The sequence below is a fragment of the Myiozetetes cayanensis genome, unplaced genomic scaffold, assembly GCF_022539395.1.
Source record: "Myiozetetes cayanensis isolate MyiCay16 unplaced genomic scaffold, myiCay2020 scf3, whole genome shotgun sequence".
NCBI lineage: Eukaryota > Metazoa > Chordata > Aves > Passeriformes > Tyrannidae > Myiozetetes > Myiozetetes cayanensis.
The window spans coordinates 60,764,821-60,786,322 of record NW_026087521.1 but is presented as its reverse complement, the minus strand read 5'-3'; the positions used below and the strand labels follow the sequence as shown (position 1 = coordinate 60,786,322).

General features: G+C 40.1%; 1 protein-coding gene across 1 annotated transcript in view; it reads left to right on the top strand.

Moving 5' to 3' along the window:
• The window catches only part of KDM5A (lysine demethylase 5A), a 51,211-nt gene that overhangs the window by 26,273 nt on the left and 3,436 nt on the right, over window positions 1-21,502 (top strand). Inside the window, exons 16-28 of the mRNA XM_050324844.1 lie at window positions 63-244; window positions 512-636; window positions 889-1,039; window positions 3,753-3,870; window positions 7,063-7,418; window positions 7,949-8,087; window positions 8,970-9,149; window positions 10,593-10,754; window positions 11,786-12,337; window positions 13,032-13,175; window positions 16,448-16,607; window positions 16,935-17,155; window positions 19,283-19,693. Coding sequence (XP_050180801.1) covers window positions 63-244; window positions 512-636; window positions 889-1,039; window positions 3,753-3,870; window positions 7,063-7,418; window positions 7,949-8,087; window positions 8,970-9,149; window positions 10,593-10,754; window positions 11,786-12,337; window positions 13,032-13,175; window positions 16,448-16,607; window positions 16,935-17,155; window positions 19,283-19,693 — 2,901 coding nt within the window. The remainder of the gene's footprint in view (window positions 1-62; window positions 245-511; window positions 637-888; window positions 1,040-3,752; window positions 3,871-7,062; window positions 7,419-7,948; window positions 8,088-8,969; window positions 9,150-10,592; window positions 10,755-11,785; window positions 12,338-13,031; window positions 13,176-16,447; window positions 16,608-16,934; window positions 17,156-19,282; window positions 19,694-21,502) is intronic.

The following is a 21,502-nucleotide window of genomic DNA, read 5'->3' as shown; positions in this document are numbered from 1 at the left end:
TTCCCCCTCCCCCTGCCTGCATTAGAGTTTTTGAGCAAGTGTCTAATTTCTTTTTTTGTTAGGGAGTATTGATGTCTGAAGAAGAGGTGTTTGAACTGGTTCCAGATGATGAACGTCAGTGCACAGCTTGCAGAACCACGTGCTTCTTGTCGGCTCTTACGTGTTCCTGTAATCCTGAGCGTCTGGTGTGCTTGTACCATCCGTCTGATTTATGTCCATGCCCCATGCAGAAGAAGTGTCTAAGGTACGCAGGATTTTCTTTTTCCTGCCTGCTTTTCTTCCATATCTAATATTTGCTGTAGACCAGTGACCAAATACATTTGGCCACACTTCTCTCCTCATTTACTAAAGAAAGGAGCGTTTTTGTCTTCTCTGTTTTTTGGTCCTGTGGCAAACAGGTATTGTTCTGTTTTTCTGGCCTTGTCATAGCTGGAAAAACTCAATATTAGCAATATCCTGGCTTTTGTGTGGGCATTAATACTTTTTCTGTATTTTCCTTCCATATCTTCAGGTACCGGTATCCCCTAGAAGACCTTCCTTCCTTGCTGTACGGAGTGAAAGTTAGAGCACAGTCTTATGACACTTGGGTCAGTAGAGTTACAGAGGCTCTGTCTGCCAATCTCAACCACAAGAAAGGTCAGACTTCTATCGTTCATAGTAGGATGTCCTGAAACTCCTACATTTGTTCTGTGCTCTCATTTTAATGAGAGCAACACTGTTTTGTTTAGTGGAAAAAAAAAGAGATGAGCTAATGCAAGACTGTTATGCAGCTTATCATTGTGCATTTCAAATTGAACTACCCTGTTGGAACCTTGATTGGAGACCTTTGAAGCAATCAAAAATCTCTCTTGTATTTGCATAAAAATGATTTGTGTACTCTTATTACAGATGTGATTGAGCTGAGAGTAATGTTGGAGGATGCTGAAGACAGGAAATATCCAGAGAATGATCTTTTCCGCAGGCTCCGAGATGCTGTGAAAGAAGCAGAGACCTGTGCTTCAGTAGCACAGCTGCTTCTGAGCAAAAAGCAAAAACACAGGTAGGACAGGCATTTTTTCAACAGTTTCCCTCTGTCTCTTGTTACTCAGTTTGGCCTGGAAATGTGAAGAATGCCGAGGTCTCAGTGTGCAATAACTTCCTTCAGTGGTTCCTGTCCTTAGGGCTGTGACTCACTGAGAGGTGGGCAGGGGAGGAAGCAGATACAGTGACACAAGGGGACAAAAAAATTGGACTTGGTTGTGATGTGATAAACACTGTGTTTTCAGCTGACTTCTTATATACTGAAATGTGAAATGTCTTGGAGAAGTTGTGTTTGGTTTCTGATTAAGCATTTCTCTGAATGTGTGGGAGAGTTGTAGGGAAAGACAACTAGAGCTAAAAAAGTAAATTTTGACATGGGTGTTTGTGACTGTGACAAAACCGTCTTGGGGAGCTCAGCAGAGTACACCAAAAGCAGTCTATAGTTTGAGCCAATCTTTTGCTTCTTGGGCAGGACCATGGGAGGCAGTGATGGGTGGCTAAAAAGTAGTAGCTTCCCTCAGTGACTTCTGGTAGCTTAACTTCCTCAGTTCTCTGTGTTGCTTGCCTTGCCTGTGCCTGCCTCAGTGTTACTCTGTCCCCTGGCCCTGCTGCAGCAGTCTGCTGGCTGTGTTCCTTGTTCTGTTCTCGTGAGCTTTCAGCAACATGTTTGTCCTTCTCTCCTATGTGTTCTGTGCACCGAATAAAAGTCCCATAGGAAATAATTCCATCAGGTGACTGTAGTTCTTGTGCCAGCAGTTGTGTAGGAAACTTCTCTGGCTTGCAGTTGCTCTGTTGATCATAAGATTTGGCTTTGCAGTTGGTTGGGGTTTTTTTTGCTGTGTAGTTTTTGTGTATAACTTAGGACTTTTAGAGGGAAGTGTTACTCACTTAGAACTCTGGTCTAGATCAGGGAAGCAACATGACAAGGGGTTGTATTGCTCAGTTCTAGTGAAGTTTAATAATATTGGTAGGTCCCAGGTGTTACTGGTCTGTTGTTGCTTCCTCCTCTTCCTCCTGCTGTTGGAGTATATCAGCCTTCTCTCAACAGACCTTCAGTTGCTAAGATATATATATATATCAACATATATGTATATATCTCTCTCTATATATATATCTATATCTTAGCAACTGAAGGTCTGTTGAGAGAAGGCTGATATATATATATATATATATATGAAGAAATAACTCTTCATTTAATTATTTGCTGGGTTTCCAGCCCTATCCCAAGAAAGTCTGGACAGATTTGGCAACTTGGAATGGTGTGTCTGATCTAAAGCTGAAAGAAATCTATGAGACAAAAAAAGGACTTGTGTATATATATGTCTGAGGGCTGTTGTGTGCTAAATAACAATATTTTACAAAATTCAGGTTTGAGAAAGATTTTAAAACTTCCTTGAACAGTATTAGGAAATGTAATTACAAAGGTCACGTTTAACCGCTTCTTTAACATTTATATTTATATTTAACACATTGAGAAGGATCACACACAAAGGATAAGGTTATTAAAAAAGCAAATTAAAAGTAAGTGCTCAAACAGAAAAAATTTAGCAGGAATTGATGCAGCTCTAAACTCATACTCAAATGTAGCAAAAGAAAATCTATGCATTACCCATCTCTTTATACATAAACCTGAAAAACAGCTGATGTGTACAGCTGTGAAACCGTGACCAATATGCTAATCCTAGATCTCTCCCTTCTTCTGGGAGCTGTGAGTTTCCACAGGCAGGGATAGTTGCATGTTTTTGTGCAGCATCTCATGCTACACCAGTCCGTGGTTGGACTAGGGATAAAATGCCAAGGGGATGTTTTGGTGTCCCCTCCCACAGTGCTGTCTCTTGGAGCCCTGCACCCCATTTGCTCTTGTGCAGGGATTTTGGGGGCACAGCAGGTCTGGTGCAGCCACCGCTTCCCCTCACTGTCTGTTGTAGCAAGTCAAAGCCTGCAGTATTTTTTTGCCCTCTGAGGTTTAGCTGGTATATAATTATGTTTGATCATTAATCTAAATTTTACATTTACCGTTATATGTAAGTCCACAGGTTGAGAGATTGAATATTTTGTCTTTAACATTTTTATAGTAATAAAAGGTAGATTCATTAGCAGGGAACAGCTCTTAAGTGTTTGAAATCTGTCCTGCTTGTGAAGTTGTGCCTTCCAGTGGTATGTGTACCAAGTGTTTAATTTGTGCCCTGTGTCACTTTAAAGTCTTGTACTGCATTTGGGGCTTGTTTTGCTTGCTTCAAGTGATATTTAATGGAAGTCTTTGCAGAACATGTCCTGCTCAATAGCAGTCCTCTGTTGCAAGGCCACTTTCAGCAGTTCTCTGGCTACAGAAGAATGCACCAGAAAACAAGACTAGTTTTCAGGGTTCGTTGCTGTTACATATCTCAGACTTCTTGTCAGTGCCTGTCACAACAGTCAACTCAACTTCTTGAGATGCCTAAAGCAGGCTGTGTGGGGCTATATTCTTTTACATATTTGTAACAAACTCGACTTGAAAGTCAGCTAGAGAATTGTACCTCTGGAAGAGCAGGGTAATTCCCTTGAAGATACTGAGGGGAATTACATTAAATTTTTATTTCAAGATTTTGGAATTCATTTTGAGTTCTCAGGTGTGATTAAATATTTTTGTAAACTTCTTAGTAATTATGTTAGCTTTCTGTCACTGGGAGTAAATCCAGGGATCACTATTTTATCTCCCACCCAGTATAGTTTAATTCTGTCTGTTCATGCAGCAGAGTGAGCCAGGACAGTGGAAGGACACGGACCAAGCTGACTATGGAGGAGCTGAAAGCATTTGTACAGCAACTTTTTAGCTTGCCGTGTGTTATCAGCCAGGCCCGACAAGTAAAGGTAAGTTTGCATCTGCTCCTTAGATAATGTTGTGCTTTTCACTTTGTTCTGGTTTTGTGGTGGTATTTTTTTTAAATAGATAAGGTTGCCTGGTGTAAAGGATGAAAAGCTTTTTTCTGCTTTTTTTTTTTTGAGAATTAGTCCTGCACTGTCAGAGGTGGATTGAGTGGGATGTTTCATTTCTAACTAAAAAATACTTTTGATGTAAAGCATATGACTGCTTTGCAATGATGTCTGTGGCCTCAAGAAAGGAAGTACAGTGTCTTCCTGCATTACTGGGAAATGTTGCTGTTGTCGTTGAAGTTTTGCTGAGGACATGTTGCTGTCTCTCCAGCTCTGGATTGTAACATATATTTCCTGTAACATATATTTCATTTGTAAGCGAGTCTCTAACACATCAGTGTGATGATGTTTGTATTTTTATGCTACTGTAGTCATAGCAATTCTCAAATTGATAGCCTGAGCATGGATATCTAATGCCCTGTGAGATACCCTAATTCCACCTGGCCTCCACTGCATTCTGGAAGAATACCTGTGCTCTTGTGCAGCAGTCTGACACGGTGTGGGGGGGTTGCACATGGTGGTCAGCATTTGGGCAAAGGAACAGAGCACTTTACATGACTATGTGTGCACTTCTTGGGGTGCCTGTTGCAGTGGGCATTGCCAGATGGGGTGGTCTCACTGCAGATAAAAGACCCCCCTCATCTGTCACTGGTCCAGATGGCCCAGTTTTATCTCTCTGAAGCAGTTACTCTTACTTCAGCATCATTAATGCTATCTCTAGAGGTGGAATTTCTGGCTAAGTCCTACCTTTTGTTTGGTTTTGTAGAAATCTATGAAAGTTACACTGATGTGGTTTTTTAGGGGAGAAGGAAAGCAGAGCCACACTGTCAGTTATTCTGTAAATACTTCTCAGCCTTGCTTTCCAGGTTACAGCCCTCCTAATCTGTATGCATGGCCTGCATTTCTTACCCTTCATATATATCTTTGCACCTGTCTGGGAATGAATCTAGACTAATAAGCAATCCAGATCATACTGATTCCCCTGGCATTTATCATTCTGGCAGTCTGCATCATAGCAAGTGCTTTCAGCAGCTATCTTAATTTGTTTCTCTGTCACTGATGATGAAATGCTAAATAGTGTTTCACCTACTAACCAAGTTCTAGAAAACTCCTTCAAGAGGTAGCCTTCATAAAGATTTTTCACATTGAGAAATGCTTCTTGAGATGTATATTAACCATTTATTAACCTGCATGTTCGAGGGCCTAAAATTCTAAACACGACCATATGTGCAGTTACTGCTACATAACCAAACAGGTTAAAGATAAATTAGTTTTGTTTGAGATGGCCTCTTTTCCTTAAGTGTTTGCTAATGTTTGTTATGTCCTTCATTCATTAATTTCGTATTAATTTTATATTGACTTTTCTGTGGTAGTTCAGTGTTTGATAAGAGAGACTTTATATTGGACTTTCTTCTTGTTTTTATGATATTGGCATGTTTTGTGGAAAACGGGTTCCCTCAGCAAACTGTAGGACTCCAGGATGCAGTTTAGCCAGGCCTGTTCATGCTAATCAGTGTCTTATTCAGAGGTGTTCTTTAATGAGTTTCCCAACAGCTGGTAGAGAGTGGAAAGTGTATTCTCATCCTCATAGGATAGGATGGTTTTACTACTCTCCTTTCCACATAAAACCCAAAAATATTTATTTATACTAATATTTATTAATGAGATTTTATCATCATGTATTCATAGACATGTAAAATTTTTTGCACAGGGCTTTTTTGTTTGTAATGTGTTTAAAACCTGCTTCTAATTAAAACATAATTCATAGATGACAGAGCTGCAGGTGTACAATAAACTCTTAACAGTTTTAATTTGTCTAAGTACTTTCTCCTGACTAGTCTTTCTTCCCCCAAACTCCAGCGTTAGGAAACTGATTCTAGTTCAAGTACTCTGCCTGTGCATGTTCTTGAAGCTTTAACATCATCACTAGCCAATAAATAAATATTATTATTTTACTGGTTACAAACTGTAGTCTCTTAGTTTATGAATGAAGTCAGATAATGATCATTTATGTCTAAGCACTCACTAGCTTTCAGCATGGCATTTGAATGCAATTATCCATCATAATAAATAGTAAAATAATTGTCATGTTGGATGATGACTATTTTCTAACACAAAAGGCATTGTAATTACTAAACTGTAATAATTTACTGTTGTCACTAGGCAGGATTCAGCGTATGTCCCCTAAATCAAAATCTTTATAATGCATGTCTTGTTCTTTCTTATAAATGCCTTGTGGTTTCTAGGCAGTCATGAGAAGATGCATCAGCCAGAAAGGGCAGGAAGCTAAGGGTTAGGAAATACAGGTTTTGCTCGTCATTTGTGCCATCGATTGCTGACAGAAATACCTGTCTTTTTTTAAGAGGCTTGGGAGTGAATCAATTGAGTATACTGGTTGAATGTCCTTGAATGAATCTCCTGCAGAGATTCTTTCCTGTCTGCTGGCTTTGTTTTTTTTCATTGCAGTGCCAAAACATGAGGATGAGGACAACTGCAGCAGTGCAGTTGGCTTTCTGTGAAATTGTCTCCTTTAATAACAGGGCTTTGCATTTTCATTTCTTTCCTTTGTGCAGTAAATCCCTGATGCTTTTAAGTGGTGGGCCTGTTTAAGGAAATAGTGAATAATATCATCATTGTTACTTTAGTGATCTTTTGGAATTGATGTTCTCATACATCTCTGGCTTGTTATTTCTCCTCAGCATGTCTTGTTCTGCTGTGTATTGCCATCTTTACTGTAATGCCCCGACACTGTATTGAAATGATGACCTGTTTGCAGAAGTCCCCTTTCTTCCCACTATTTTAAAATTCTGTTGACTGGGCAGTGATAAATACTCTGTTTTGTTGGGATCTGAAGTCATTTGCAGTCATACTATTTTGGGTGCAGAGTTCAATGGAGCTAATATGCCTCGGGTGTGAAACATTAGGCCATCAAATAAGTTAGATGGTCTGTTACTTAATATGTGTCAGACTTGATGGCTTGTGACAGCTAGCTGGCATGGTGTGTAGAAGCTCTGACTGATGATGTGATGATCACAAACAAATTCACAGCTGACTGATCCCTCAGTCAGATCTCCCTTTTGATTCTGTGGGCGTTTTTCCCTAATTGATTTGTACTGTATGTTACTTCAGAATCTGCTTGATGATGTGGAAGAATTTCATGAGCGTGCTCAAGAAGCTATGATGGATGAGATTCCAGACTCTTCCAAGCTGCAGGAGTTAATAGACATGGGCTCTGGCCTTTATGTAGAACTTCCTGAGCTGCCAAGGCTGAAGCAAGAACTGCAGCAGGCACGGTGGCTGGATGAGGTGAGGTCCACCCTCTTGGATCCCCAGAGAGTCACCCTGGATGTGATGAAGAAGCTGATTGACTCGGGTGTGGGTTTGGCACCACACCATGCTGTAGAGAAAGCCATGGCTGAGCTGCAGGAGCTGCTGACAGTCTCAGAGAGGTGGGAGGAGAAGGCCAAGGTCTGCCTGCAGGCCAGGTGAGTGTTCCTTTGCAAAGTGTTCTTACAGGCCACACACTTCTGTGTTTCTCATCCTCTTTTGAGGAGGGTGGTGAAGAGTTGGGTCTTTGCAGCTGTAGTGCCTTTGTTCTTTCGGGGTGTTTTTTTACCTCCCAGCAGTTAAATTGCTCAAGAGTGGGATTTGAGGTTGTTGATGAACTGCAGAAGTGTTGATTCCCTATCGTGTTGCACAGTGGCAGGAGGCTGTTAGTGTTGCTGCTGTCTTTGTTATTCATCCCTCTCAACAAAGAACCCTGAGTGTGCTACCCAGGGCAGCTTTCTTGACGTTAGGGAGCTGTGATGATCTGCCCTTTTGAACTTGACTGTGCAAAGTCCATCAGCTTTCTCACCTCCTGTTCTTTGGTAGCTGGTAGCGCCCTCCAAGCAGAGAGCCATGGTGTCCTACGCTGCAGTGTAGTGATGAGGTTGCATCACCAGCCTGTCAAATTTATGGCTGTAGTTAACTGGCATTTTGAGAGAAGGCTGGAACTGGGTTTTTCTTACTCTAGACCACGCCAAAGTATGATGGCTCTGGAGGGCATCGTGAATGAAGCAAAGAACATCCCTGCTTACCTGCCCAATGTGCTGGCACTGAAAGAAGCCCTGCAGCGGGCTAGAGACTGGACAGCAAAAGTGGAGGCCATTCAGGTAGGGGTTACAGCAGGGACTGGAATCTTCTGCTTGCATTTGTTTAGACATGTCCTTTATTCCTAGCACTTTCTACCCACAAAGGTGACCTGAAGGAAAGCTTTGCTATAGCTGTTAAATGTATAGCTCGTGTGCTTAAATATCATTTTCTTTTTGTGCTCATTTCCCCCTTGGCTATCCCAATTTCAATTTCCCTTCCTTTTATGCATTTTAGTGGGATGTAAAAGCTGTCAAATTCATTATGATGTGATATTTGGTATTGAAACTGTTTGGCATACTGTCAGTGGAGATATTTTGCTGTAGCATAAGATGCTCTGCTCACAGGTCTTCAGTTTTGAATCTGGCTATGGAAATGCTTTTTATTTGTGTTTTCTCCGCAGAATGGTGTAAGGTTTAATGGCACTGGTGGCTAGAATGTTCTGTCTGAAATGGATGAATTAACTCAGTAGCCTTCCCTTCTATTAGTCTACCCACAGACCTTGATCCAGACTTCCATGATATTTCTAGGTGTTTATCTCTGGACTACAACTGCTAGTCTTATATCAGATATTTGTTGTAAATTGAACTGATAATTCCAATGGATTTCACATCAGCCCAAGCACAATTCACACGTAATAGCTTGCTGTTAAGCAGACAGCATTTAAGACAATCATATAAAAATGGAGTATTGTCTTATTCCCTAAGCCAGCTGGCCACAACTGTTAAAATAAAAGCTGTGTGAGATGGATTTGTAAAATAACAGTAAGATTGAAACGTTCCCCTCCTTTCCTTTAATATGGAACTCTATTTTAGTCAGTGACAAAATAACGTATGGCTTGAAAGTAAGCTGGCAACTGATACCATACTGGAACTGCTGGCTTAGAAAAATTTCTTTCACCCCAGAATGGGAGCAACTATGCCTACCTGGAGCAACTGGAGAGCTTGTCTGCCAAAGGCCGCCCAATACCGGTGCGTCTGGATGCGCTGCCGCAGCTGGAGTCTCAGGTAGCTGCAGCACGAGCCTGGAGAGAGCGCACAGGAAGGACCTTCCTGAAGAAGAACTCGAGCTACAGTCTGCTACAGGTGAGCAGCACTTCTGTCAGCCTTCAAAAACTGACCTTGATGGCCCTCCATGGTCCACAGTGAACAGCTGCTTCAGCTACAGTGGATTGCAGCTCCTTTGCAGAATGAAATAGAATTTCAGCTGTTCTCTGGTAAAAAGAATGAAAAGGGTGAAGAGAAAGAAAAAGGCAAAAAGTCTGTTTGATTAGTCTTGGTTTATGTGTGGACAACCTCATCTGTTACTTTTAAAGTGAGAGGGAAAGCAAAGGATTTCTTCTTGTCATTGTAGAAATATAGGCCTGAAACAGACCCAGACACTGTCTTGAACTGATGAATGTTTTAGCTTGCCTCAGTGCTTAAATGCTAAGAAAATAGATTATATATTGTAAAACTGTTTAACTATAAGAAAAATTAAGGCAGCTACTGTTTATTTCACTTCAATGAATCTAGTCACTGTCTTTGTTTTAATAAAAATCAATCATGTGTTTGAAGATCTATCATATCTACTTGACAGGCTTCCCTTTTCTAGGGAAAACAATTCAAGTTTGGTCAACTGCTATATTTTTCTTTCTCTTATATTGTTGTTAATTCTGTGCAGTTTGTCTTCACTTATAGTGAGATGTCCAAAACTAGACATCATCCTCTCTTTCTGGCTTCCCCAGTGCCATGTGAAGTGCAATAATTACATCCTATGTCTCAAAGGGGACACTGATGTTTAGTGTTTCCCAATAGGATCTGCCCCTATTGCAACAACATCACACTGATTTCTGTTTGTTTTGTCATACGCTCTAGATACAAATTTTTTCTCTATATTCTTCTGCCTAACTAGTTATTTAATATGTTCTGGTTTTGCATTTTCCTAAATGTAGCAGTCTGAGCTTTCCTGTGTTGAATTTAATTGCCAGATTTCATATTTAAGTATGCATTCCAACTAGTCAAGGTAACTTAAAATTTTATTCTTGTCCTTAAAAGTGCTTTGCAGCCTCTTATATTTGATATTAAAAGGCTCATAACATATTTTTAGTTTTCTTTCAGCCACCAAACTGCTGATGTAAACGTGAAATAATGGTAGATTTTTAAGTCTTGTGATTGATAAAGGCCCTTGAAGTGAATGTTAAACTACTAATATCTAACAGCATACAGTATTTTGGTTAGCTATTTGTATGGTAGCTTAACCATGAAAACTTCAATTTGACCTGCCACATTATGGTGGTACTGATTACATTCAAATTTCATAAGTATGAAATACTTTTATTCTTTTCTGTTTATTCTCTGGTAGCATGAGTTGACAGATATCAGAGGTGTTAGATTACTGAGTACTTCTTGCTCTCTGGTGACATTGTTGTAATTCCTTTATTAAATGTTCTCTTATTGTGTCCCTGATATCACAAGATTGTAGATTAGAACTTCTTGGTGTTCTTGGCACCCTTGGCTCTGACAGTCTAAGTTTTCTTGGTGTTCCAGGTTCTGAGCCCTCGGACTGACATTGGTGTTTATGGCAGCAGTAAGAATAGGCGCAAGAGGGCAAAGGAGTTGATGGAGAAGGAAAAGGAAAAAGATCTTGACTTGGAATCCCTAAGTGAACTGGAGGATGGGCTGGAAGAGGCCAGGGACACTGCAGCTGTGGTAAGGAGCAATGAAAGGTGGTATCTCCTGAGACATTGTCTCTGATCTATGTAGAAATCCTGTGAAAGAACTGATAAATCAATCTCAGTGAAACAGGTCTCTCATAATAAGTCTGACACAGGAATATGGTTCAGCTTTAGCAGCAGTGAAGGTAGAGGGAAGCACAGTTCAGAGTGTAAGTGCTGGTATTTAATAAGAATTGGACTGTGTGTAACTTAAATGCTCTTGGGTTAATATCTGTGGCTGCTCATCTAATATTAACACTTACTGAAATCACGTTGCAGTAATGTGCAGTGAGGTGCAGCTCTGCCTTAACCAGTACCAAGACATATTTGGTTAGGTCAACTTTGAGGGCAGCCTGTAAATGCTTGGTCATAGACACTGGGCTGGAGGGAGTGTTTTCTTTGATTCCTCCTTTTTAGGAGGATATTCATGCAGCTTATCAGATGAATTCGTTGTCATCTGGCTGCCCTTTCTCTGGGAACAAAGAAAATATATGCAGGCTCATTAATATGGCTTATACACAGTCTGTCTTACTGTAGTATGCTTTGTTATAGTTACTTCGATGGAAACACTGAGGAAATGTAAGTCACTTCACAAGATATTTGGTCACTCAGATGATTCTGGTGCTGAGTCAACATTGCAACAATGCTCAGCTGCATTGTCTCAGTAGGCAGATGGATGGAACAGATTCTGACTTCTTCCCTGGAATCAAAACCTGTTCTTCTGCTGGCCTTTTGACAGATATAATTATAAACTTCTGAAACTTTTGTAGATATTGAGAAGGTTATCTTAAGTTTACATAGTATCTCTGTCAGAAGGACTCAAGGGAGTAATGAGTAATTGAGGAGGAGGTATCTTAGCTAAGGTTTTAATTAGATCACACAACTCCTAAGTTTTGGGCTAGTTTAAACAGGGAGATATCTTTGTATGTTTGGGTTTGGTTTTCTTTTTTCTTTTCCTGTGTTGCTAATAATGAATTCTCTCTTAGCTGCGAATGTCATGACCTGCTTTTTGTCCTTGTTGGGTAGGTGGCTGTCTTCAAGGATCGGGAACAGAAGGAGATTGAAGCCATGCATGCTCTCAGGGCAGCTAACCTGGCCAAGATGACAATGGTGGACCGAATCGAAGAAGTCAAGTTCTGTATCTGCCGCAAAACGGCGAGCGGGTTCATGCTGCAGTGCGAGCTGTGCAAAGACTGGTTCCATAGCGGCTGCGTGCCCCTTCCCAAAACAAGTTCTCAGAAGAAGGGCTCCAGCTGGCAGGCCAAAGAAGTGAAGTTCCTGTGTCCCCTCTGCATGCGTTCCCGAAGGCCGCGGCTGGAGACCATCCTGTCCCTGCTGGTGTCCCTGCAGAAGCTGCCGGTGCGGCTGCCAGAGGGGGAGGCCCTGCAGTGCCTGACGGAACGGGCCATGAGCTGGCAGGACCGAGCGCGGCAGGCACTGGCCACTGACGAGCTGTCCTCTGCTCTGGCCAAGCTTTCTGTGCTCAGCCAGAGAATGGTGGAGCAGGCAGCACGGGAGAAAACAGAGAAAATCATCAGTGCAGAGCTACAGAAAGCGGCAGCTAACCCCGACCTGCAGGTACGCATGGGGGTATCTTGCTCTTTACTGTGCCTGTCCTAATTCAGTGTGTTGAAATGCCTTATCTGTCTTGGAGAAGCCTGGAGGAGAGAGGAGGAGAGTTAAAAGCTGAGGATTAGATGTGTTGAAACTACTTAGTTTGGAGCTCATCAGGCTCTGACTGCTTCTGCCAGCTACGTGCTGCTGCAGGAACAGCTCTGTGTCTTTGTGCTCACTGTCAGTGGCAACTGCTGAAGGTGCCTGTAAGAAACATCACGTCAGTCATAACAGCTGAGTATGGGCACGAAGGTGCGTAAAGCAGTTGCTACCTTGGTGTCCCAGTTCTATTTCCCTCTTGACAGAATCCAGGGTCTCAGTAATTACAGTTTCTCATGGATTGTCGTTTCTAGGCATTTAGTGTCTCGTTAGTAGATTGCGGTGAGGCCTGTAGGAAGGCAGTGGTACTTTCACAGCTGACCTCTTCATCTTGAGATTGGGGTCAGGTGATGCTGTGGTGAAGAAGCTTGTTCAACCACAAGCTGTAATTTGCTGGCACTGAACAGCAGTATCTAGATCTTTCTAGTCACTATTATTCAAAAACATGGAATCAAAATCTAATGGAAGCTTTGCCTTCTTTGTCAGTAACTCTTTAGCTTTCTTATAGATTTTTCTGGAAATTTCATTGTTTCATTCCCATATTTCATTTTTCTTTTAGGGACACCTGACTAGTTTTCAGCAGTCAGCCTTTAACAGAGTGATAGGGAGCGTGTCCTCATCCCCACGACAGACTTTGGATTATGATGATGAAGAGACAGACTCTGATGAAGACATCAGGGAGACATATGGCTATGACATAAAGGTAAGTGTAATTTGTCTGCATGGAATTAATCCAGAACACCTGTCTTCTATTAGTTCATTTATTTCAGAATATTTTTTGTATCCTAAGCTATCTGTGTATATTCTCACCTGGCTGCTGTTGCAGAAGTACTTCTTGATTTTTATCTGAATGTCTCAGTTCTGAGGCAAGTTTTTTAATACTTTTTATTCAAAATTTCCAAACCTATGTGAATTTCAAAAGGTGCTTTTTAGTGCTAAGGAAAAAGATAAACTTACAAAGGTATTTGTATTTATAATGCCATGGAGGATGAACATTGTCTTTATGCCCCATTCAAAGATATCATGAGTCATAAATGTGTCTATATGGAGAGGTCTTCAAAAGTTTTTTGCTACAGCAAAAAAAATTAGTCTTTGAAACCTGCATGTTATGTAAGAACATTTCTGATGTCAGAGCTTCTTTCATGTTTTCATACCTTTCTTTTCATTCAACCCTCACATAAAGGGGGTACACGTGTTCCATTTTGGACGTGAGGAAATATTCGATACTGGATGTCTGGACCGTGTTGTAAAATTAGTGCCTGGATTCAGTTCAGAAATTGTACCTGCAGTCAAATTTTTCAAGTATTTTAAACTAGAGGAGAACTTCCATGAGAAAAGGCAAATGTGGAGATAACCAAGTGTTTTCCATGTGTTGAAATGTCCTTTTGATAAATGTAGAGACAAAAGTAATGCCACTGTTTCTTCTGGAGCAGTGTTTTCTTTTTAGCGATAGTGTCATCTCTACCTTAAAAGATGCTATCTTAAGAGACAGTGTGGCCATGTAAATTCTTCTAAGGCAGATATTCTAGTTTATAAAGGGACAGCACATTCTCCAGGTATGATTTGCTGCAATCTCCTATTTTTAGTGTTTTGTTTCTCTGCAGCTTTGTGCACAAACTCAGGTTTTTCTTATAGTCCCATGTGAAATGCCAACAAGAGTACATTGCAGTTGGGTGCTACAGCTTTTAATTAAATTAGTTTTATCTACAGAAATAATTTCCAAAATGTTCTTTGCATCAGGAGTTTTAATAAGGCATTTCTGAAAGATGTGGCATTTTCTGAGGCTGTGATAAAGCATATGTCAAGAAAGATGGCATATGCTTGTCAGGATCTGAGGGTTTTGCAGGAGCATCATTTCATTTGTTTAATGATTCTGTTGTCATCATTTAAAAATCTGTTACTTAACCCTTTTGATTTGGATCTCCGTCACTATATGTAATTATAGAAACCTAAAAGTAAAAAACTGTTGAAGCAAAGCTGCTAGGGACCAGAAATGTCTTTTGTTAGGTCAACTAACATGTTTGGAATAGAAAACAAATTTTCAGGCAACCAAATTCTTCAGGTTTAAACTAGGAGAAGCAAAGTTCAAACGAAAAAGCAAAGTTACTCAGAAATTAAATATTTTTAGACTGGGTTTTTTCAGATTGTGATGCATGAACATTTTCCAGTGGGTTTAAAAAAAATGTAGATCATGATGCATCGTGTATGAATTTGCTCTTAACTTCTTGTGGAAGTAATCCCTGAATCCCCAGAGGTCCGTAGACTGTATTTCAAAAACCACATTCTCTGGCTTCTCAAGTGTCCAGTTGTTATGGAAATACATGTGAAAAAGGCCTGTTTCATCATAGTGTGTCTTCTAATTAAAACACTGTTCTTGCCAGTAAATACTTCATTATGAGTGCAATAGCTAGATCTGTTTTAAGATTTGTTTCAATAAGGATAATTCACTGGTCAAATTTACTGTGAATTTTCTTCACCAATAGTTTTCATTTTTGTGTCTCATATTTTTCTCATTTCTTTGCACCTGTGTTGCCTATGGCCACTAAATGGTGATTCTTTAAAAAATCAATTTACATATTAGTCCTGAACTTTCTTTAATGTAGTATAATGAGATACCCATAACAAGATACTGTATAAGGTAAAAACTTTATGGTGTAGGGAGAAATATCTTCTTTCTGAGTATATTTATTCTACCTTTTCATCTGGGCAACTTAAATTTGAATTTCCCACTTATAATTCTGTACAGAAATCATTAGCGTGCACTTGACTTCCTTTTAAAACATGTAACTGAAAGCCAGAGATTACCATTCTTAAACTCCCTTTTTATGTCATGAAATGACAGTGTCTGGGTGGTACAATTTCCTGAGTTGGCCATTTTGGGACCCACACAACTAATCTTCAGGTAAATATTGTCAATAACTGCTCTGTAGCCTTTCTCTTTTTTTAAGCCAGCTTTTTGTTTTTAATGTTTTCTGAAAGATTTCAGTCGTACACAGCGCGCTAAGTATGTTAAACCTGTTGTCCAGTTTCATCACAGACGTGATGGAATAGCTGAATTCTGGAAAGTGCTATGAAAATAGATGGTTGGTTGAGGAGATTATCCTAGCTAATTTCACTTCCAGGAGTGAGTAAGAAGAGGGAGAATAGTACTAGGGAGCATCAGGGAATCTACTCGAGTGGGCTTGTGCTCCTCTGCTTTCTCTGCCTAGTGTAATGCAGAGTCAAACAAAGCTGCTCCCACTGCCAAGAGATTCCTAATCTCTCATGTCCTAATGGGTCCAGCTGCACCTGGAGGCGTATGTCCCACTTCAGTGTGATGTATCCAAGCAGTCAAATGTCCATCTTTCCCAATACCTTGAGCGCCTTCAGCATCTTACACCTCTCGTTTTGCTGAGCACAAGCCAATTACTCCGTTTGTGGAAATATTCACAGCCCTCTTCTTTCCGTGTTTGGTCCTGTCTTAAAATGATTCAAGACTGACATAAAAGTCCCAATCCCAGAACAATGTTTGATTGCCATTATTTTGATATTTGTTGCTGTGCTGGACCTCGCCTCTAAGATCTTTCTATAGTCACAGTTATTTACTCAGCACACCCCTGCTTTACTACAGATGCCAGTTTTTATGGTCTTGCAGTCAATTTTTTCAAACAAAATAATAAATTATGTAGGCTAAGAGTAAATATCCTTTGGTTATGTTGACTTCTGAAGACCATACTTGAGGGACTGCTGAGTGAGGAAACTTGCCAAGTGCTTCTCTTGCAGTAACCATAAATCTACTGACCTATCTCCTTAGTTCCTGTATCCATCCACTATTTAAGCAGGGATGTAATCTGTAGCTTTTGCACATGGTCGTGGTGTCTCTGGTGGAGTGTTTCAGAGTCGGGTTTTAGGAGCAGCTCAGTCTTAGTAGAATTTCCTTTGAAGTAGGTATTTTCTGGATCCAGATGTTGCATGTTTTCTGTGGGTCTCTTTCAGGACAATGCCAGCGTAAAATCTTCTAGCAGCTTGGAGCCTAATTTGTTTTGTGATGAGGAAATCCCTATTAAATCAGAGGAAGTGGTGACCCACATGTGGACTGCTCCTTCGTTCTGTGCCGAACACGCGTATTCGTCTGCTTCTAAAAGCTGCTCTCAAGGTATTTTCTTTTGTGTTGTAAAAAGTATGTAATTTCTTTTGGTTTTCATCTCTTCCTTTTATCTTTGTACGACTTTGCCAAGGGGGGATTTAGATTGGGTATTAGGAAAAATTTCTTCACTGGAAGGGTGGTCAGATGTTGGAACAGGCTGCCCAAGGGAAATGGTGCCATCACCATCCCTGGAAGCATTCAAAAAACATGTGGATGTGGCACTTGGGGACATGTTTTAGTGGTGGACTTGGCAGTGCCAGGTTAACAGTTGGACTCAATGGTCTTGGAGGTCTTTTCCAGCCTTACTGATTCTATGACCTGCCTCCTGTCTGAAAGGTTCTAGCACTCCAAGGAAGCAGCCTCGGAAGAGTCCACTGGTACCTCGCAGTTTGGAGCCGCCTGTATTGGAGCTGTCACCTGGAGCAAAAGCTCAGCTGGAAGATCTGATGATGGTGGGAGATCTACTGGAGGTGTCGCTGGATGAAACTCAGCACATCTGGCGGATTTTACAGGCGACTCACCCACCCTCTGAGGAGAGGTTTCTTCACGTCATGGAGGTATGGAATTTGAAGAAATACTCTGGTGTGGAACAAAAATCCCACCACATTATGTTGGTGGGGTTTTTTTTAGTATAGTCTTGGTGCCTAGTTGCTTGACATGTTTGGATTTCAACTGGGGGGAACAGTAAATTCCAGAAGATAACAGAATAAGAGACCCAGAATTTCAGTTCTTGTTCACTCATGCCATAGCACTGTCCTCCACAATTAACCATATTTAGAACAGTTTTCTCAAGCAGTTCCATATGCAAACCTTATTTTAGAAAATATGGGGTTAGGAAAGGAAACACTGCTCTTGATTATGCTTGGAAACAGAACTAATCTGCAAAAGAGTTACAAAAAAAACATTTAGGAGGATAGAAAGTCTACACAATGGCTTATATAACTTGATACTTACGTGTTACTGAACTTTGTTACTGGGGAAAGAACACTTATTTTTTAGTAAAACATGGTTTGGTAGTGCAGGTAATAAGATTCCTGTTCTTCCTCAGAATAACATAGACGTAAAAATATTTTTATTAATCTACTTTGAAGATGTCCTGATTGCTTTGCTCAGCTGACAGTGAATCAGGCAGGTTTATCTGCTGATTCTGAGGTCGAGTCAAAATCACTTGGCCGTGTTGGTGCAGTGGGTAAGGGGTGTGTGCTGGAACAGGTCAACTCTTGTGTTGAAGAACTCGCCTGGAACCCCTTCTTTATCATCTGTCAGCTGCACTTAGGGGTCAGTTTGACCACGTGGAGCTATGGAGTATGTGACTGCTTTTTGGGTTATGCACAGGAAGCACATAGAAGATGGCTCTTTCTTGATTTCTCGGTGGTGTACAGTACTACAAGATGGAAGGTTACATGTGCAAAGGTTAGATGAGCATGTTAATTCGTGTCTCGTTTCCTGAATGCCTTCCATATACAGTTGGATGAGTTAAAAGTGCTGCCAAATTACCATCAGTTAGGACAGTAGTATAAAACTGACTCCGCCTTCCAAGTACTACTACTTTACCACTTTTCAACCTGAGTACTTCCTAAGCTTAGTGTTCTTTTAATGTAATAGTTTTGGCATGGAGTTGATTGAAGACCAGTTTGAATGCCAGCAAATAACAATTTATAAATAGTATTTCAGACTGTTGTATTAATAGTTAAGCAAAGCTTTTTTTTCATGCGAGTGGGGTAAGGGGAGTGGGTTGTGTATGTGTTGTGATATTTTCTGGTTAACCTTCATGAATACTTGTTTGACCAGAACTACTCATTTTGAATTGAATATTTTTCCATGTTTATTTACATACAAAATAAGTAGTCTTTTGTAAAATAATCTTGAGAGGATTTGGTTTGGGGTGGGGTAGCTATATTAAGTAACGTACAGTAAACAGGGTGTCTTTACTCACTTGTAGTATGTTCTTAATCTATTAATAATTATTTAAGTGTATAGCTGGATTAACTGAATTGAGTCAATCCTGTTTGTACAGAGGAGCTATGCATGTGAATCTTTCAGATATAAATAGGACTCCTCACTGTGAATGCTACCTGCAGGGACAGAGTTTGCCAATTTTAAGCCTCACTTCTGATCTGGATCTGTTATTTAAGAGCTGTCGATGACGCCAGGATATTTACGATGTCTGCCAGTTTGGAAGCTTTTCAAATAACTGATGTTACTTTTTTCTCTTGCTTGAGTTGATGATCCATTTTAAGAATTCACCAATTACGCTGTCTTAATCTCCAAAACAGCAGTTGCTTTCTCTCAAAAATAATTACAGGCAAGACTGACCTCGGATGAAAAATAAGCAAGAGCATCTAACAAATGATTAATCTTCTCAACTTCTATTAAAAAACAATGTGAGAAGGGAGTTGTAATTATTGCTTATTTTGCCTCCTTACCCTTGCTGATGATTTACTTTTTCCACTGGGTATTCTTGATTGATTGTACTTTGACACAGTTGGTAACACTGAATTTTTTTGAATATGGTGAAAATGAAGTTAAGTGCCTTTTTGCTTAGAATTTGTAACTGTATGTTGTTGAGTAGGTTTCTTCAATACCATGTCAGTGTAATGGTAGAGGTAAGTACATCTCTCAGACAACAGGTTTGCAGGAAATTTGCATTTGAATAAAAATCTCTCTTCACTCTTTCTATGAAGGATGACAGCATGGATGAAAAACCACTGAAAATGAGAGGGAGAGATTCTTCTGAGAGGAAGCGGAAACGAAAACTGGAGAGAGCAGAGCAGTTCTTCGGAGATATGAAGCAAAAATCTAAAGAGCTGAAAAAACTGGAAAAACCTAAGAAGAAGAAGCTAAAACTCACCATGGATAAGACAAAGGAGCTGAACAAGCTGGCAAAGAAACTGGCTAAGGAAGAGGAGCGGAAGAAGAAGCGAGAGAAGGCAGTTGTTGCCAAGGTAGAACTAGTAAAGGAGAGCACAGAGAAGAAAAGAGAGAAGAAGATTCTAGATATTCCTTCTAAGTACGACTGGTCAGGAGCAGAAGAGTCGGATGACGAGAATGCCGTGTGTGCTGCACAGAACTGCCAAAGGCCCTGCAAGGACAAAGTGAGTTCTCCCTTAGTTCTGTCGCAGGCAATTCCGTGCAAAGTCAAACCCCCTCTGTGCCACGTAATGTTTAGGTTGAACAGCATGAGAAACCAAAGTGGTGTGATTGGAAATGAGAGAGGATGGAGTAGTACTTGGGTAGGTACACAAGGTGCAGATGTAGCGGATTAAACTGTAGATCTTCCTTACTCTCTTAGGTACTTTAAAACAGGAAAAGATGGAAAATTAGAGTCTGGGTAAAGGTCTTGGTCAGGAAGTTTGACTTCTTCAAGCTGTGTAATTTTTTGTTGACTATGTGCAACATGCATTGGCTGATTCCAAGGACTAATTCTTTGACTCAGATAGAAATGTTCCTGTGTTTCTGAGCTGGAGTGGGATGTGCGATGTTCCTAAATGAAGTCAATTTTCTCTATGTCTTGCATACAGTCTGTGAACAGTGATGCTGTAGGCTGAGTGATCTACCAGCTTCAGTGCTTCATTTTTCTTGTTGGAGATGAATAATGAGCGATTTTTAGACTTGATTGGATTATTACAGAAGAAACTTGATCTGCCTGTCTCAGTGGTACTGCCCATCCTAATTGTCAGCTTTTAACAAAGACTAATTGATGATCAAAAAAAGTTTTTTTCAAAATGTTTTTTTCTGCTTTCTAGAAAGTAGAAAACACACACCCCAGATAACTGTGGGACTGAGACTATACTGCACTGACTTGCAGAAGAGAGAGTAGGAGCAAGCACAAATTCAAAGAAATTATTTCTTGTTGTGCAGAATTGAAACAGAGTTCAAGTCTTCATTGGAACAGTCAAAAAAAAAACCAGTTAAAAGACCAGTTTTGAAGTCTTAAACTTAGATCAAGGACAGAAATTACACTCAGTCACTCAAAAGATGATAGTCTTTGTATTCAATTCACAGGTGATATTTTCCTCATATTAGTACATTTTTATGGAAATTGAGGTTGTAAGCGTGAGGAGAGTGCCTTTAAGCTCCTATTATAAATAAGGTTGTACTAAATTTGTCAAACTTCCATGAACGAAGTTTTTAATGGAATGACTGCCTTGCCACAAGGCTGGATATACTTTTGTGCATTTGACAGGTGAACACCATACATGGGTACTTGTCACACAAGTGAAACGTGGTAGATACAGGAGTGTAATGACTGAAGCTGCAGCTGTTGGTGACCATTACTAATCACTTTGAAAATATGTTCAGGAGTAGTTTGCTACAAACTAAAGTAAAAGATAACATTTCTTCATTTTCATAGGTTGGCACTAGTGCTATTTTCCTAATATGTTACCACATTCCTCTGTAAGGTGAAAGCAGAACTACAGCAGTAACAGTTTTTATAGCTGTACCAATGCATGCCATTAGAATGGAGAATCTGTGTTTCTTATCCTGCAGATCACAGTTTCTGCCCACTGGCTCAAATTAACATGCCCTTTTATTTGGGGAATTACGGAAATCAAATAATTAACCTGTTTTCCTTCCTAAGTTTTAATTTACTTTTTTATGTTTTTCTCAGTTGTTCCAAAGCAAGTTCAACTCAAAGTCTGAAATATTCTAAGTTAAATGTTATGATGTTTAAGAGTTAAAGTTGTTGTGTGTAGTTTTTGGTATTTGTTGTTCAGCTGTATACCAAACATCTAGCTGGTAGAAAAGTATTAAAACTATTGGTGTCACACGGGTTTTTTTTGTTGTTTTTTTTTACCGAAAGCATCAAGTCCTTTTGGTTTCTGTAATTTTTAGGCTTCAAAAGCTGCCATTTGATAATACAGTCTAAGGGGGTGTACATAATTTAGAATGTGTATTTGCAG